General features: G+C 36.6%; 1 protein-coding gene across 3 annotated transcripts in view; it reads left to right on the top strand.

Moving 5' to 3' along the window:
• The window catches only part of GABRA3 (gamma-aminobutyric acid type A receptor subunit alpha3), a 330,036-nt gene that overhangs the window by 255,705 nt on the left and 56,069 nt on the right, over window positions 1-18,262 (top strand). For all 3 annotated transcript variants that reach the window (XM_045996525.1, XM_045996524.1, XM_045996526.1), the window contains 2 exons: window positions 9,637-9,719; window positions 14,949-15,092. In XM_045996525.1, the coding sequence (XP_045852481.1) occupies window positions 9,637-9,719; window positions 14,949-15,092 (227 nt within the window). The remainder of the gene's footprint in view (window positions 1-9,636; window positions 9,720-14,948; window positions 15,093-18,262) is intronic.

The raw sequence follows: 18,262 nt of genomic DNA, 5'->3' as shown, positions 1-18,262 counted from the left end.
TCTTAATGTGTTGACTATCTCACTGAACAATTAGTGTGTATAATCAATAAAATTTAGATCTTTAACCTTTGGAACTACAGTAAGTTCAGAAGCTTCTCTATAATTTTTTTCCTATGTTATGCCTCTATTATAAAAAATTTGGTATTCTATATGCAAAACTCTAGAAACAATGTGATATTTTTCTGTGGAGCAATTAAGAACTAGGTCATATTCATTTTATAGTTTTTGAAACTCTTGGAGGTATGACATACATATTTTGAGGTGTACAAATGTTATGTGTATACCTCCACCTTGTTCTAGGTAAGGAATGTGTTCTAGATATTGCAGTAGTAGAAGGATAAAGAAAAGGGGAAGTGGCTCAGTAAAGTGAGAGGTATTATCAATATATGAGGACCAAAGATTTATTTTCTAGGAGGATCGCTTTCTCGGGCCAAAGGCAAATGGACACTGAGAACATGGATGCAGTAACATCTGAGCTGGAAATTTTTTCTTGTTGAGTTAGTGCATTGGGTACATTCCCACCTAAAAGCAAGTGATTTACATATGATATTCAATCTAGTTCAGGAGACAAATATGTACCAATAAAATCCTAAAATTTCAAAGCATTATATAACAAATATAAAATAAACATTGGCTTTTGTGTCAATGATATAATAGAAATATCAACAAATAGTATAATAAGAATAGTCTCTGATATGTGTGCTCATTTTGGATACATACTTAGATATTTCCAGTGGGGATGACATAAGGCACCAAATAACCAAGTCACAAATTTGTCTCAATTCCAAAGGAATAGAAAAGAGACTATTTATTCAGTGGCTTTAAGTCAATAGCAGGGATTCTTAATGAGATGCCATAGCTTGATTATTGGAGTAAACATTTTTAAACCACCATATTCACCATACCTCCTTATTTCATGCCTCCTTTCCACTTTGAGATTCTGATACATACTTTCTGCCAGTGGTAAAATGTATATTATTCATGGGTAGTGCATACTGTAGGAAATAGATGAGATACTGAGAATCACTGGTATTAGGATTCATTGTAAAAGATGTTAATCCAATTATTATACCTTGAATCTCAGCTCTTGGACTTCTTGCCTTCCTTCATAATACTATCCAGTTTTAGAGCTTTAATCAGCATTTGGAAAATAAAACCTAACAAAGCCCAGAGAACTGAAATAACTTGCATATACTTATTAAGTGATAGAGTTGGGTTGTAAATCTTCTAGTCTAGCTTTGGAATCCATGCTCCTAAAAACTATGCTATAATGCCTCTCTTGCTTTCTTTATTTTATAAGAACTCTTTTTGAAGTATTATATATATCTGATAAAATTTATATTTTAAGTGTGCATTTCAATGATTTTTAGTAAATTTAGAGTTGTTCAACTATAACCACAATCTAGATTTAGAATATTTCTATCACCTCTAAAAATTTTTTCCAAATATTTGCAGTCACCATCCATTCTCAACCACAGCCTCAGCCAACCACTAATTTACTTCCTGTCTCTATAGATTTGCCTTTCCTGGACATTTAGTGTGAATAGAAACATATAGTATGTGACCTTTTGTGTCTGGCTACTTTCACTTAGCACAATGCACTTGCGATTCCTCCCTGTTGTTGTCTGTATTTATTTAATTTGTTGAGAGAGCGAGAGAGTGAGAGTGTGCGAGCAGTGGGAGGGGCAGAGAGAGAGGGAGAGAGAGGATTTTAAGCAGGTTCTTACCCAGTGAAGACTCTGACTCTGGGCTCTGTCTTGACCCTGAGATCATGATCTGAACCAAAAATGAGAGTCAGTTGCTCAACTGACTGAACCACCCAAGTGCACCCATGTTGTTGTCCTTATTCCTTTTCACTGATGACTAATATTCTATTGTGTGAATATACCACATTTTGTTCATTCATTATTTGATGGACATTTAGGTTGTTTCCATCTTTTAGCGATCATAAATAATTCTGCTATGTCAAGGTCTTTCTGTTTCCATTTCTTAGATAAGAGTTAGAGTGGAGCCACAGGATTTTATAGGAAGTATATGTTTAACTTTTTCAGAAACTGATGAAATGTTTTCCAAAGTGTGCTTTAACATCATACATTTCCACCAGTGATTTATGAGGCTTCATTTTTTCTAGATTCTTGCAAACACTTGATATTGTCAGTCTTTTTTATTTTAGCCATGCTAATACACATGTAGCAGTATCTTACTGTGATTTTAATGTACACTTCCCTAATGACTGATGATGTTGAGTATCTTTTTATGTCCTTATTAGTTGACAGAGTATTTTTTATTAGATGTGGTGGTATTGCATAATTTTAATGTATATATATATTTTTTTATTAAATGTGTATTTTATTAAATGTGTATAAAATACACATTTTATTAAATGTGTATTTAAATATCTTGCTCATTTTCAAATTGAGCTGTTTTTCTTCTCATTTTTGAGTTGTAAGATTATTTTTATTGGATCATGTTAGTTACCATACAGTACATCATTAGTTTTTGATGTAGTGTTCCAAGATTCATTGTTTACATATAAAACCCAGTGCTCCATGTAATATGTGACCTCCTTAATACCTACCATGAGGCTCACCCATCTCCCCACATCCTCCCCTTTAAAACCCTCAGTTTGTTTCTTGGAGTCCACAGTCTCTCATGGTTCATCACCCCTTCTGATCCCCCCCCACTTTTCCTTTCCTTCTCCTAATGTCCTCCATGTTATTCCTTAGGTTCCACATGTAAGTGAAACCGTATGATAACTGACTTTCTCTGCTTGACTTATTCCACTCAGTATAATCTCCTCCAGTCCTGTCTATGTTGATGCAAAAGTTTGGTATTCATCCTTTTTGATGGCTGAGTAATATTCCATTGTATATATGGACCACATCTTCCTTATCCATTCATCTGTTGAAGAGCATCTCAACTCTTTCCACAGTTTGGCTATTGTGGACATTGCTGCTATGAGCGAGACATACAAACGGCTAGCAGACTCCTGTAAAGGTGTTCATCATCATTAGCCATCTGGGAAATTCAAATCAAAACCACATTGAAATTCCCCCTTACACCAGTTAGAATGGTAAAAATTAACAAGGAAAAAAACAACAAATGTTGGAAAAGATATGGAGTTGTAAGAATTATTTATATGTTCTTAATATAGATTATTTATCAACATATGATTCACAAATATACTCATTTTATGGCTGTCTTTTTACTTTCTTATGGTGCCTTTTGAAGAACAAAATGTTTACCTTTTGGTGAGGTCCATTTTATTACATTTTTAATTTTTTTATAGCTCATACTTCTGGTGGTCTAAGAAATCTTTGCTTGACTCCAGGTTACAAAGATTTTCTCCTGTAATTTTTTAGAAATTTTAGCTTTTACATTTTGACGTATGTTCCACTGGAGTTGATTTTTGTTTATGATATGAGGTAAGTGTCTATGTTCATTTTTTTTCATGTAGATATTCTCCCAGCACCATTTATTGAAAATGCTATTTTTTTCTGTACAGAATTGCTTTGAACCTTGGTCAAGGTCAATTGACTACATATGTGGAAGTTATCTCTGGACTTTCTATTCTTTTACTTTGATCTATATTGCCTGTTTTTAGACCAAACCCATGCCATATTGATTACTGTAGTTTATTAGTATGCTTTGAAATTGGGAAGTTTTTTTTTGCTTTTAAAATATGGATTGCCTATTCTAGATCCTTTATATTCCTGTATAACTTTAAGGATCAGCTTGCTATTTTTATAAAAATAAAAGCTTCTGAGATTTTGATAAGAAATGTGTTGAATCCAGTGATCAATTTGGAGAGAATCTTAATAATGTTAGGACTTCTATAAACATGGAATATCTGAAACTTGTTATTTGCAATTAAAGTTTTGCTTTTTACTTTCCATTTTTCATTTCTATAACTACTTTAGTTTGCCTGAATTTTAAAAAATATCTTATTTATTTGAGAGAGAGAGAGAAAAAGAGAGAGAGAGTGAACACGCATATGAGCAGTGGGGAGGAGCAGACTCAGGGCTCCGTGTGGGGCTCGGTATGGGGCTCAGTCCCAGAACCCTGAGATCATTACCTGAGCCAAAGGCAGATGCTTAACCAATTGAGCCACCTAGGCACCCCATAGCTTGCCTAAATTTTTAAGTAGCTTTACTGAAATATGATCCACGTGTCCTATAATTCACCTTTTTAAAATGTGAAAGTAAATGTTTTCTGGTATCACCAATATATAATTTCAGAATACTTTAGTTGCTCTAAAAAAGAAACTGCATACCCATTAGCAGTGACTTCCATTACTTTCTTTCTTAGACTGATTAAAAATCTCCAGGAAAATGCTTAATAAGAGAGAATGGACATCCTTATTTTGTTCATGATCTTAGGAGGAAATAGTCTTTTATCATAAAGTATGGTTCCAGATACAGATTTTTCACAAATGTTCTTTATCAGTTGAGAAAGTTCCCTTCTATTTCTAGTTTTTTGAGAGTTTTGGATCATGAATGGGTGCTGAATTTCACCTTCCTGCTGTTGTCCTTCAAGTTATTCTTTACACAGCTGCCAGGAAAATCCTAAAATGTTAGATCAAATCACCATTCTACTCAAAATTATGCAATACCTCAACATTTCACTTAAGGTAAAACCCAAAATATCCAGAGCACCTGGTTGGCTCAGTCATTAGGCTTCTGCCTTTGCCTCAGGTTATGGTCCTGAGTTCCTGGGATCAAACCACGCCTCAGGCTCCCTGCTCAGTGGAAAGCCTGCTTCTCTCTCTCCCACTACCTCTGCTTGTGTTCCCTCTCTCACTGTGTCTGTCAAATAAGTAAATAAAATCTAAAACAAACAAACAAACAAAAAAAACACCTAAATATCCTAGGAGGGCCTTGTACTATCTAGTATATTCCCCATAGTTTCCTCTTTAAATTAATCTACTATTAATCTTTCCTCTTTATCTCTCCACTATGGCCACAGTGGCCTAGTTGCTCTTCCTTGAATACACTGGACTAACTTCTATCTCAAGGCCTTTGCATTTGTTAATCCCTCTATTTTGAATGTTCTTCCAAGTGTCTACAAGGCCCACTCTCATTTCCTTCAGGTTACTGCTTAAATGTCACTTACTCAGTGAGGTATTCCCTGAACACCCTACTAAAAATTGCAATCCCTCTCTAATACTTTCTATTCACATATTATTTTTCTTCCTGAAGCATATTACCTTTTACTATATTATATGATTGATAGATTGATCAATTGATTTATCTTTTTAATTTTTTTGTCTTCCCTTCACTCAAATGTAAGTTTTAAGAGGGCAACACTCTTGATATGTTTACTAATACACTTACTTAGAATATTAACTGGCACATAGTCGGTGATCAGAAAGTATTTGAAGACTACACCAAAGCCTCAGGAAACTTGTAGCTTAATTTCCTTTTTAGTTTAATTTCTTTCCCTTCTGTTTCATCATATGTAAAACATCTGAAGAGATAAAACCAGATATTTTTGATAAAGCTCTTTCTGCTCTGAAATTCCAGGAAAGAGGCTATATGCCCACAGAAAAGAATAAGTTGAGATATTATGCTATTAAGGAATCATATTAAGATGCTTTTTGCCTGGAACCCTAAAAATACCTAAACCCTGTTTGCCCAGCCTATACCTCCTCTCTGTATTTCCTCATAGAAATACATGCTTGTAGGAAAGAAAACTCATTCTTTAATTCATTCATTCAGTGGATATGTGTTGAACACCTACAGTGTGCCAGGTTACATGCTAGGTTCCTAGCACCCATCAAAGAGAAAACAAGGCAAAAAATCCATAACCTTATAGTAAGGAGAAAAAAATGATAAATAGAAAAAGAAATAGATGTTATAACATCTTAAATGTTAAGTGCTATGGGAAAAGAAAGAGCATGGTAAGATTTACTAACCTAAAATAGATAGTAAACTGAGTAGAGTGCTATGGGAAAAGAAAGAGCATGGTAAGATTTACTAACCTAAAATAGATAGTAAACTGAGTAGAGGTCAGGGTGGGCCTCATTTAGAAACAATGATTAAGCAAAGATTTGGAAAAAATATGAAGGTATAACAAGTGCAAAGACCATGCTGTAAGAACCTGACATGTTGAAAGAGCAACAAGGAAGCCAGTGTGACTGGAACAAAGTGAGCAAGGGAGGACTTTGTAGGAGATAAGCCATATAGGAACAGAAGACAAGGTCATGTAAGACCTTATTAGCCATGGCAAGGACTTTGGCTTTTAGTGTGTATAAGATGAGGAAGCATTAGGGGCACCTGGGTGGTTCAGTCAGTTAAGCATCTGCCTTTGGCTCAGGTCATGGTCCCAGGGTCCTGGGATTGAGCCCTACATTGGGCTCTTTGCTAAATGAGGTGCCTGCTTCTCCTCCTTTTGCCTGCTGCTCCACCTCTCTCTCTGTGTCAAATAAATAAAATCTTTACAAAATAGATGAGAAAGCATTAGAAGACTATTGTGTAGAGAATATACTGTAAGAGGAAAGGATGATAGCAGAGACTAGTTAGGGGGGTCATAGTAATAATAAAACTAACTTTTTACTGTGGTGAAATACAAACCAGTTTTGAACAGCAAATGGTAAGGTGACAAGGGAGCCAGGATGCTGCAAAGCACAGTGAAATGCATATATGCAGGGCTAACAAAGTTTCCTTTCTATCTGTATCTTTTACAGTCCAGGAATTTCCTGGATTGTCTCTTACTTCCTGTCTCATTTTTGCATAATAATCAAAGTAGGCCAAACCATGAAGTGGAACTGAGTCCCTATGATCTGAATGCCACATTTTGAGGGGTCTCTGACCTTTCTTGAAAACCCCACTAAAGACTATTTGCTGTACAGTAGATCTCTAGGACTTACTCATCTTGTAAACAGAAACCTAGCACCCTTTCACTAATATTTTCCTATTCCCTCCCCACCAGCCTCTGGTAACCACCATTCTACGCTCTGCTTCTATGAGTTTGACTATTTTAGATCCCACATATAAGGGAGATCATATTGTATTCATCTTTCTCTGTCTTGTTTATTTCACTTAACACAATGTCCTCTAGGTTCATCAAGGTGGTTTAAAATGGCAGGATTTCTTTCTTTTGTTAAGGCTAAATAATATTCCAGTATATGTATATACTTTTTTTTATACACCTATTGATGGATACTTAGATTTCTTCCATGTCTGGCTATTGTGGCTAATACTACAATGCATATGGTAATGCAGATATCTCTTTGAAATCCTGATTTCAGTAACTTTGGACATATATTCCCAAAAGTAGGATTGCTGGATCCTATGGTAATTCTATTTTTAATTTTTTGAAGAAACTCCATACTGTTTTCTAGCGTTCCTGCACCAATTTACATTCCTACCAACAGTGCACAGGATTGCTTTTTATCCACATCCTCATCAATACTTGTTATCTCTTTTCTTTTTCACAATAGCCTATCTAACAGGTATGAGGTAATAACTCATTGTGTTTTTCATTTGCATTTCCCTGATGATTAGTGATACTGAGCACCTTTTCATGTACCTGGGTCCATTTGTATGTCTTCTTTGGAGTAATGTCTACTGAGATCATTTTCTCAGTTAACAATATTCTATGGTATACTTAAAAACTTGCTAAGTGGACAGATCTTGTGTTAAGTGCTCTTGTCACACAAAACAATAAAAACAGTAATAATAATAAGAGGGTGGAAGGAAGGTTTTGGAGGGGACGAATATGTTTATGACATAGATTGTAGTGATGAGGATATTAGCCTGAGTATAGTCAGGCTGCTTTCTACTGTAGAAAAACTTGAAGGGGGTCTTGAAAGGTGTAACAAGTTGAAGAGAAAGAAGAAAGGAAGAAGGGAAGACAGTATGACATGGGATGTCAGAGAGCATGAGGATGTGTTTAAGAACCAATGAAAAGAGCACAGCATAATCTGGCTTGTGAAGTTCCCTGCCTTCCTCAACATCTGCCTTCTCCTCTCTGCTCTGTGCCTAGGTATGATGGGCAAGAAGTATTTGGGAAGGAAGATAAAAAAGTTATATAAATCAGTTCTGCTCTTAATCAGAAATCAGTGCCCTGTGCATCTTGCTTTGATAATCTGTTTGTTGTGGTCTTGTTCACCATGTCCCTAGGACTGCGGGGTAGACATAAAGTAATTTCCCCTTGGCATTACTCATAAAAGGCAGTACCTTGGAAGTACTAATGTAAGTGGAAAGAAGGAACACAATTTTCTTTGTTAAAGCCTCATGGAATCTTTTAAGTATCCAACACTAGGAACAGGTTTCTCAGTGAAATACATTATTTGTGCGTCAAATTCTTTGAATTAAGAAACCCCCTTTATACCTTAAGAATAAAAGTGGTTTGTTGAGATATTGCAGGCTGACTTGAGAACTAAGCTTTTGTCCAAGACACATGGAACATTTTATAAATATTGAAAAGATTAATTAGATCTGCAAGGACACTTGCTGTCTAGTTCCATTTACTGTTTACATGGGAGAAGTAAAAATAAGAGATGAATAAGTATTTGTTGAAGAGCATACACTTGGTTTCTGCCATTTAGTCTGGAGTTTTTGCTAATACACACTTGAGCATGTTTGTTTTAATCAGTCTGCTTTGTACAATATCTAGTATTGCTCCTCTGATCACTTGTGAAGTGTTATAATTCATCAGTTTTAACAATTAACTAGGATTGGAGATGCTGGCCAGTTAGTCCCCTAGAACTTAAAGAGAATGACATAGATGGAATCTAGTATAACCAAGAGATATACTGATTAGCTAGAAATAACCCATCAGAGCTTGGCTCCAAATTTCTGAATTTCTGTTGAATAGGTCCTATTTCTACACAGAGGCAACTATCTAGGCCAAGGGAAGTTGAGGCTAAAAATTCTTTAAAGAAATCAGAGGGAAAATCTTAGAATAGATTATTTAAGCAGACTAATGCAGGAAAATGAATTTGTGGGCATGGTAAATCATACCCCATCCAGATTTTCATTGAGGAATCCATGCAGTCTCTCCTACATGATATTCTCATAAAGAAAACACGAGCTCTTTAAACTTAACCTCTGAGGTTTTTGATGTCCTCCATAACCTTTGCATTTTTTTCCTGGCCAGTTGTGTGTGTGTGTGTGTGTATATATGTGTTCCCCAAAAGTCACCTCTTTCAACAAAACTATAGCAGTTGCTGTGAGCAGCAGAGTCATCTTTCATACTAGTTCATTATCAAGGTGAAGATATTCATCTCTCCTTTCCAGTGCAGTCTTTAAATTGGTTAACTCACTTGATAGCCTGCTGAAAATTATTTAATAAATAATTAAACTGCTATCAGGAGTGAATGGGTCAGGACCTGGTGTTTTCAGATTTATTTGAGGAGGAGGACTGGGGAGATCAGCTAAGGCAGATAATTATATTTGTTTTTCTAAAGGTGGTAAAGTGGAATTCAAATCTGATCTAAAAATCTGAATGCTGCTTTGAGAGGCTTTCTAGTTCATTTAATTCATCCCTTGTGTTCATAAAGACTTCAATCTCAATATAAACAAAATCCCATTATTCTTAGGAGCACCCCATTGCTGGTGAATGGACATTCAGCTGTGTGTTTACCACCATTCATTTTAGCTTAATCTCATTTTCTGTTCTCCTTTCTTTTAGGTTAACAATTCATGCTGAGTGCCCCATGCATTTGGAAGATTTTCCTATGGATGTGCATGCCTGCCCACTGAAGTTTGGAAGCTGTACGTATTTTCTCAATTTCTATTTACCTGATCTTCTTCTGAAAGAAATAGTATATTTCCTGTTCTATCCCCTAGTAGTTTCTAAAGCTGAAGTCTTGAATTTAGGGTGGTATGGGAGTGGGGAAGGGAATTGGGGGTTGATCAGGAGAGGTGATTTAGCTTTTAATACTTTTCTTTGTAGAAAGCAAACATTATCTCACCATTTCAGACTCATTTCTGTCATTAGATTAAAATAATAACTTCTATTTCCTAAATTGTCCAGAAGATATAGTAAGACAGAGCTAATACACTGTGATGAACACTGGGCATTGTATATTGTATATAAGTGATGAATCACTATATTGTAACACCTGAAACTAATGTTACACTGTATGTTAACAAACTGGAATTTAAATAAAAACTTGCAAATGGATGAATGAATAAAAAGATAGAGTTAATCTAGAGTACAGTAGCTACTTCCTAAAGACAAGATCCCAAAGGGGAACATGCTTTTATTTTTGAAATGCCTATTCTATTTGTATCTCATATCATTCTATCTAATTCTCTACAGTAAATGGTAGATAGAAAGAGACTCTGGAGATTTTCTCATTTTTACAGAGTATTGCCTTTACCAGTAACTATAAATCTCAAAGAGAAATGAGTAGATGCATAGTCCATTTTCAAATAAATTAGAAAAATCAAAATTGAATAGAATTTGAGTGAGTTTCTAGCTTTAAGAATTTTAGAGTAAGTTTCGTATAGGGAATCATCTGAGCAATATATCAAGGTCTGTGTTGATTGTGTCTAAATTAAATTTAGTTCTATATTCTGAAGTAGAAAGTGCATTTGAAAATATCCAAATAATTACATGTGACATATTTTTTCAATCATTGTCAAATATTTATGAATTGTCTCTTATGTGCCAGGCTCTATTGTAGGAATTTAGAGTACATCTATGAATAAAACAAAGAACCCATCTTTGTGGAGCTTGTGTTATAGAGGAGAGAGTGATGATGAAAGAGAAAATAAACAACAGATTAAAAAATAACATATAAAGTATGGCGTAAAGTGAAATCACTGTAAGAAAACATAAAATTACTACAGAATAAGGAGACTCAGTCTTGTCTAGATGGAAGATAGGTGTTGCCACTGAAATTTTAAAATTGGGTAATCACCATAGGTCTCTTTAAAAAGTGACAATTGAGCAGAAATTTTAAGGAAGTAAAAGTATTAACAAGGCAGATATTAGAGGAAACTGTGCTCTAGGTAGAGGGAATATCCAGGGATAAGAAGCTAAGTCAGAAAAGTATCTGGCTTCTCCAGGGAATATCAAAGTATCCAGTATGGCTGGATAGAGTAAAGGGGAAATTACTAGGAAATAATGAGATCAAAGAAGAGGCTAGATCATCTAGAGTCTTGTAGGACATTAAAGGGCTTTGAATTTTACTGATAAAAAGTGAGGAGTGGTTTGAAATTTTGGAACAAAATGATTACCTTATCTGACTTAGGTTTTTCTTTCTTTCTTTCTGTTTAGAATGCACTTTTTTGTGTGTTATGTTAGTCACCATAAAATACATCATTAGCTTCTTTTTTTAATTAATTAATTTATTTTTTTCAGCATAACAGTATTCATTGTTTTTGCACAACACCCTGATTCACAGACATGTACCCCTGGGGATAAAAATACATTATATGTTTATTTAAAAAAAAAAAAGAAAGGATGAATACCCAACTTTTGTAGCAACATGGACGGGACTGGAAGTGATTATGCTGAGTGAAATAAGTCAAGCAGAGAGAATCAAGTATCATATGGTTTCATCATTAGCTTTTGATGTAGTGTTCCAAGATTCATTGTTTATATACAACACCCAGAGTTCCTTGAAATATGTGCCCTCCTTAATACCCACCACCAGGCTCACCCATCTCCTCACACTCATCCCCTCTAAAACCCTCAGTTTGTTTTACAGAGTCCACAGTCTCTCATGGTTCATCTCTCCCTCTGATTTGCCCCAATTCACTTTTCCTTTCCTTCTCCTAATGTCCTCCATGTTATTCCTTATGTTCCACAAGTAAATGAAACCATATTTGACTTTCTCTGTTTGACTTATTCCACTCAGCATAATCTCCTCCAGTCCTGTCCATGTTGATACAAAAGTTGGGTATTCATCCTTTTTGATGGAGGTGTAATATTCTATTGTGTATTATGGACCATACCTTCTTTATCCATTCATCTGTGGAAGGGCATCTTGGCTCTTTCCACAGTTTAGTGATTGTGGCCATTGCTGCTATGAACATTGAGGTACAGATGGCCCTTCTTTTCACTACATCTGTATTTTTGTGGTAAATACCCAGTAGTGCAATTGTGGGGTCATAGCAGAGCTCTATTTTTAATTTTTTGAGGAATCTCTACACTGTTTTCTAAAGCAGCTGCAACAACTTGCATTCCCACCAAAAGTGTAAGAGGGTTCCCTGTTCTCCACATCCTCTCCAATATTTGTTGTTTCCTGCCATGTTAATCTTTGCCATCCTAACTGGTGTAAGGTGGTATCTCAATGTGGTTTTGATTTTAATTTCCCTGATGGCTAATGGTGATGAATATTTTTTCATGTGTCTACTAGCCATTTGTATGTCTTCATTGGAGAAGTGTCTACTCATGTCTTCTGCCCATTTTTTGACTTGATTATGTGTTTTTTGGATGTTGAGTTTGGGGAGTTCTTTATAGATCTTGGATATCAGTCCTTTGTTGTAGTGCTTTAAAAGAATCATTATGGGTACTCTGTTAAAAATATAAATATGGGGGGGGCGCCTGGGTAGCTCAGTGGTTTAAGCCTCTACCTTCAGCTCAGGTCATGGTCTCAGGGGTCCTGGGATCGAGCCCCGCATTGGGCTCTCTGCTCGGCAGGGAGCCTGCTTCTTCCTCTCTCTCTGCCTGCCTCTCTGACTACTTGTGGTCTCTGTCTATCAAATAAATAAATAAAATCTTTAAAAATAAATAAATAAATAAATAAATAAATATGGGAAGAACAGAAGAAGGAAGTCCAGTTAAAATGATATTGCAATAGTTCAAATGAGAAATGATAATAGCTCAAATTACAGTGATATTGGCAAAAATAGTGAGAAAGACTGTGCGTGAACATATCTCATGAACAATTAGAAAACCTAGGACTGTTAGAAGCAATGAGGATTGAAAGACAAAAGTTCTGGAGAAAGGGTAGAACTTCTTGTAGATGAATTTGTGAACTGCATCTTCTTCATTCTTTGTGGTAGTTGACAATTCTGGCCATGAATTGCGGCTTATAATTCAAGTTTGGCCCTAAACATAGGACTGTTGCTAGATGATAGGGGGTGAAAAAGCAATAGTTTTCATGGTCACAGAGAGCTGAAGTGATAAAAGTAGAGATTTAGAAGGTCTCAAACTCTTGGCTAATAACCCTCTCAATACAATTGCTAAATTTTGAATATGCACAAATCATAAGGCTAAAAAAACAATATAAAACTTCTGAAAAGTTCATATGATCTCCCTGATATGAGGACATGGAGAAGCAACATGGGGGGGTAGGGGGATAGGAGAAGAGTAAATGAAACAAGATGGGATTGGGAGGGAGACAAACCATAAATGACTCTTAATCTCACAAAACAAACTGGGGGTTGCTGGGGGGAGGTGGGATTGGGAGAGGGGGAGTGGGCTATGGACATTGGGGAGGGGAGGCGAACCATAAGAGACTATGTACTCTGAAAAACAACCTGAGGGTTTTGAAGGGTCAGGGGTGGGAGGTTGGGGGAACAGGTGGTGGGTAATGGGGAGGGCACGTTTTGCATGGAGCACTGGGTATTGTGCAAAAAGAATGAATACTGTTACACTGAAAAAATAAATAAAATGAAAAACAAAAAAAAAAAAAAACTTCTGAAAAGTAAAGCTGGCTTTCTTACAGACTCCCAATGTTATAAAAAAGAAGGCATGCCAGGCTCTTAGTTTAAATCCCTAGAGAAACTATGTCCTAGTTACAAGGGAGCAGCAGAAACATACCAAGTTTTACCAAAACTAAAATTCAACTCAGTCCCTTGAAAGAATTAAGGTAGTAATTTTCCCACATTATCTATTTAGCAAAGGAAAGAATGAGGTCTTTCTGGTGGAAATCAACATCATCTGAAAAGTTCTACAGTTTATTATACAATGTCTGCAATTTAATAAAAAAAGTCATTAAGCATAACAATACACAGGACCATATAACCTAAAACCAAGATTTTAAAACAAAAAGAAATGGAATATGGAAATAGATCAACAGGTGACCCAGATATCGGAGTTTGTAGACAAAGCCTTTTAAAAACTGTGGTTAATATGTTCAAGAAAAAAGAGAAAAGAAGAAAAATAGATAAAAGAGATAAAAAAGAATTTCAGCAGAAAATTGGAATCTATAAAGAACAAATTAGAAATCACTTATGGAAGAATATATACCTACAATTCAAAATTGAATGGATAGGGTTTTTTTTTCCATTTTTATTTATTTTACAGAGATCACAAGCAGGCAGAGAGGCAGGCGGGGGGCGGGGGTGGGAAGCAGGCTCCCTACTGAGCAGAGAGCCGGATGCGGGGCTGGATCTCAGGATCCTGAGACCATGACCCTAGCCGAAGGTAGAGGCTTTAACTGACTGAAACACTCAGGCGACCCTGGTTTCTGTTTTGCAAATCAAAGTGGAAATAATTTTTAAAAGAAAATTGCAATTAATTATTGCTATTTTTAATTTGATCTTTTTATGTCTTAATTTAAAATATCTCTACAGTGATTTTTACCTTATCTCCTATGCTCACTCCATAGTAGTTAAAATTGTATTACATTTTTGACAGGTTTTTTTTTTTTACAACTAGCCTGATTTACTTATTTAAGATACCACTTCTGTAGACATTTGAATTTGTGACATCTGCATTAGATAATTTAGCTATTCCTCCCCTTACGTCTATTGTCTACCCTCTAAGAGAAGGAAAAGTCTAACAATTTATCATCAGTCAGAAAGACTGTTGTTGAAAGAAGAAACCACTTTAGGTTCACTCCTGTGTACCCAGCATAAACTGTAGAAGTTATTCAATGAGTGTTTACTAGATGGATGGATAAATACACTTCAGTTGAAGACAGAACACATACCCAGAATGTTTTCAGGAGGGAAGCTGTATTTCAGTCTCATGCAAGTTTAGTATTAAGGATAATTACTTTCTTTCCCCTTCAACTTCTTCTTGGCCCTTTTCTGCTTTAGATGCCTATACAACAGCTGAAGTGGTTTATTCTTGGACTCTTGGGAAGAACAAATCTGTGGAAGTAGCACAGGATGGCTCCCGCCTGAATCAGTATGACCTGCTGGGCCATGTTGTTGGAACAGAGATAATCCGGTCTAGTACAGGTATTTATTTATTTTATTTTATATGCATTTTTTTATAACCTGAACCATATGCCAGTCTTATACCTGTGCTTATAAAAACATGCAATCCTCAAAGTAGTCTTGTGATGTAGGTACTATTATCATAAGGAAACTGAGACATAGAAATGTTCAGTCATTTGTCCCATGTTACATTATATAATATCAGAAACAGATCTGAACTCAGGCAGATTGGCTCCCAAGCCAATGTTTTTAACTATGATCCCCTGTTGTCTAAGTGGGTTAGAAGGTCAAGGACATTAGGGCTGAACTGTGATAGAAGAGAAGGCAAAGGGAAGCCATGATGAATGGAGAACTGAACTTTGATCCTAAAGGTTTCATGAAGACATTTGCTCAACTCTGCCAATGCTGAAGGGACAAATTAATAAGCCAGGAGGGTCCAGGTACACAGCCAGAAGGTCCAAGGATGAGCCATGGAATTATTTTTTTAAGTGAGTCACCCATCTCAAAAACAAGTCTGTGTGGCAAAACTTTCCAGGTCCTCTCAATAGCTAAATCCTTGGATTAATAAATGGAACCTGGAGAGTTTTTTTGTAGGCTGGAGTCCTGTTTAGAGACTGACCAGTTACAGGGGCCTAAGGAAGGAGGGACCCTGAATCTGAACTAACCCTAGAGTATTTGGCGAACTGGAGTATATCTTTTGGGTCCACATAGCTTACAATACCTTTCTTGGTGTTAAGGGTAGGAACTTTCAGCACTTGTCTTGGTGAAAAATCTGAATCCACAATTATAAATGAATTAGGGTACTCTTGTTCTTTTATTTCATTATCTGGACACTCTTTCCACTTCGTGTGATGTTATAGTATATTATCTTATCTGTGCCCTGTTTTCCCTCCATCTCAGGGAGGAAAATTTCAGGGACAACAGTATTTTGAGATTTAGAATTTGGTGTGGGGAAAGACTATTACAAAGAAAGGCACTACTGAAGTGTCAATGTGAAAACATGATCTATCAGAGAAGCTGCAACCGGTTCAGAGTAAGAAGTGAAAGGTAGAGAGAGTGTTGGGCCACAGGAGTGTGGGCTGCTTTCCTCTGAGAGGATTCTGGGGTTTGGCCCATGGAATTGGTACTGCATGGACCAGGCTGAGCAGCTGGGCAGACACTAATGTATATAGCTGGCCCAGGTCCAGGAGATTTCCCCCTCCAGCAGGTGTGATTTAGCTGCTGGAGTCAAATGCCCAGTTTTGCAGAGTGTACAGGTGGGTTCTGAAGGCGGGTGTGCCCAGGCCACCTGGACCTCATAACTTCACTCCAAGGAGCACTCCATGTCTGCACAGTGAGCTACTGTGCTCCTGGGTCTCAGATACTGCATATGCCTCCTATCCTTTGGAAGCACTGGAATTGTGGTCTGGGGCCAGCTGCCCAACCTCCCTAACTTGATTTGCTCACAGTGAATCTACACCATGGTATAAGTATTGTTTACAGTTGCAGACCTACCGCTAGGTTTGCATGCCCTAACCACTGGACTGAGCGCAGGCCTTGTTAGGGTGCTTGAAATCCACTTCCTGGGACCCTATGAAAGGGTTGGACCAAGGGCACCTCAGCTGGACTTGGTGTGTATATGTGGGGGGTAGTCTTCCCCACCTGGGCAGTAATTCTGCTCTCCCCAAATGGGGAGGGAGCAGTCCTTCAGTACCCACATGTGCACACTACATTCCATCTGTCCTCTGGTAGCCCTTAACATTTTTGAGCAGAAGCCTTTGTCCTGCTACTGGGTGCATCTGCATTGTGCTGCCTTTGCAGCTGGGGCCAGGACCTCCTTACTGTGATCACATACCTGAAATGCATGCCTGTTCTCCCCCATGTGAGCTATGGGCAAAGAGGACCCAGGATTCTAGAGGAGGTCACGTGTGTGCCTACAGGTGACAAGGCTCAGTTCAGAGCAGCACAGAGGGTCCCTATAGGCCCAGGGCACACCACCCCTACCCAGGATGTCTACCCTGAGGGAGGGAGAGAACTCCCCGCTGCATGCGTGACTTTCCTCACTTCCCAGTCCTTCCTCAGCACTGCTCCCGTGGCATCAGCTTTTGAGAGCCATCCTTGGCTATCCAAGCAGTCCCCGCTCCCATTTCACTTGCTTAAACCCCTGTTCGTTTAGTATTTATCACACAGGCAATGCACATTCATTATAGGAAAACTAGAATACACAGAAGAGCAAAATATGGAAATATTCTTTAATCCCACCGTTAACTGATTATTGTATATTTTGGTGCATAATCTTTAAGAAGTTTCCTATGTTTTTTTTTTACATAAATACCATTGATACTGTTTTTAATTTAATTTTATATTATAAGCATGTTTTCTTATCAACAAATATATAAAATCCAAATAAAATGTACATACAAGTTAGCAATATTTTTATTTAGTTATACTGGACATTTTATTAGTTTTGGATATATAATATAATGATTCAATATTCTTATATATAGCAAAATTATTATCTAAGTAATTCTGGTTACCATCTGTCAACATATATAGTTTTTTTTTTTTTTTTTGAGAGATTTAAGAGCTACTCTCAGCAAATTTCAAATACACAGTATGGTATTATTAACTATAGTCACAATGCTGTACAGTACATACCTAAGACTTACTTATTTTATAATGGAAATTTGTATCTTTTGACCACCTTCACCCATTTCACCCACTGCCCCTCCTATGCTCCCAGCAACCACCAATCTGTTCTGTGTAACTATGAACTTGGTTTGTTTGCTTGTTTGTCTTTTGCCCTTTTAAAAAAAAATTCCATGTATAAGTGAGATTAATACAATATTGGTGTTTCTCTGACTTATTTCACTTAGCATAATGCCCTCAAGTTCCATCCATGTTGTTGTAAATGACAAGATTTCCTTCTTTTGATGGCTGAATAATAGTCCACTGCCACTGCATATATGTGTATGTATATTTATATACATGTATATATGTGTATAAAATAGATATATACATTCATAGCACATTTTCTTTACCCATTCATCCATCAATGGACACTTAAGTTGTTTCTACATCATCCTTACTATTGTAAAAATGTTTAACATTGGAGTGCAAATATCTTTGAGTTAGTGTTTTCATTTTCTTTGGATAAATACCCAGAAGTGGCATTGCTGGATCATATGGTATTTCTATTTTTAATTTTTTGA

Source organism: Meles meles, chromosome X (assembly GCF_922984935.1).
Source record: "Meles meles chromosome X, mMelMel3.1 paternal haplotype, whole genome shotgun sequence".
Lineage (NCBI taxonomy): Eukaryota > Metazoa > Chordata > Mammalia > Carnivora > Mustelidae > Meles > Meles meles.
This window is presented reverse-complemented; position numbering and strand designations above follow the sequence as displayed.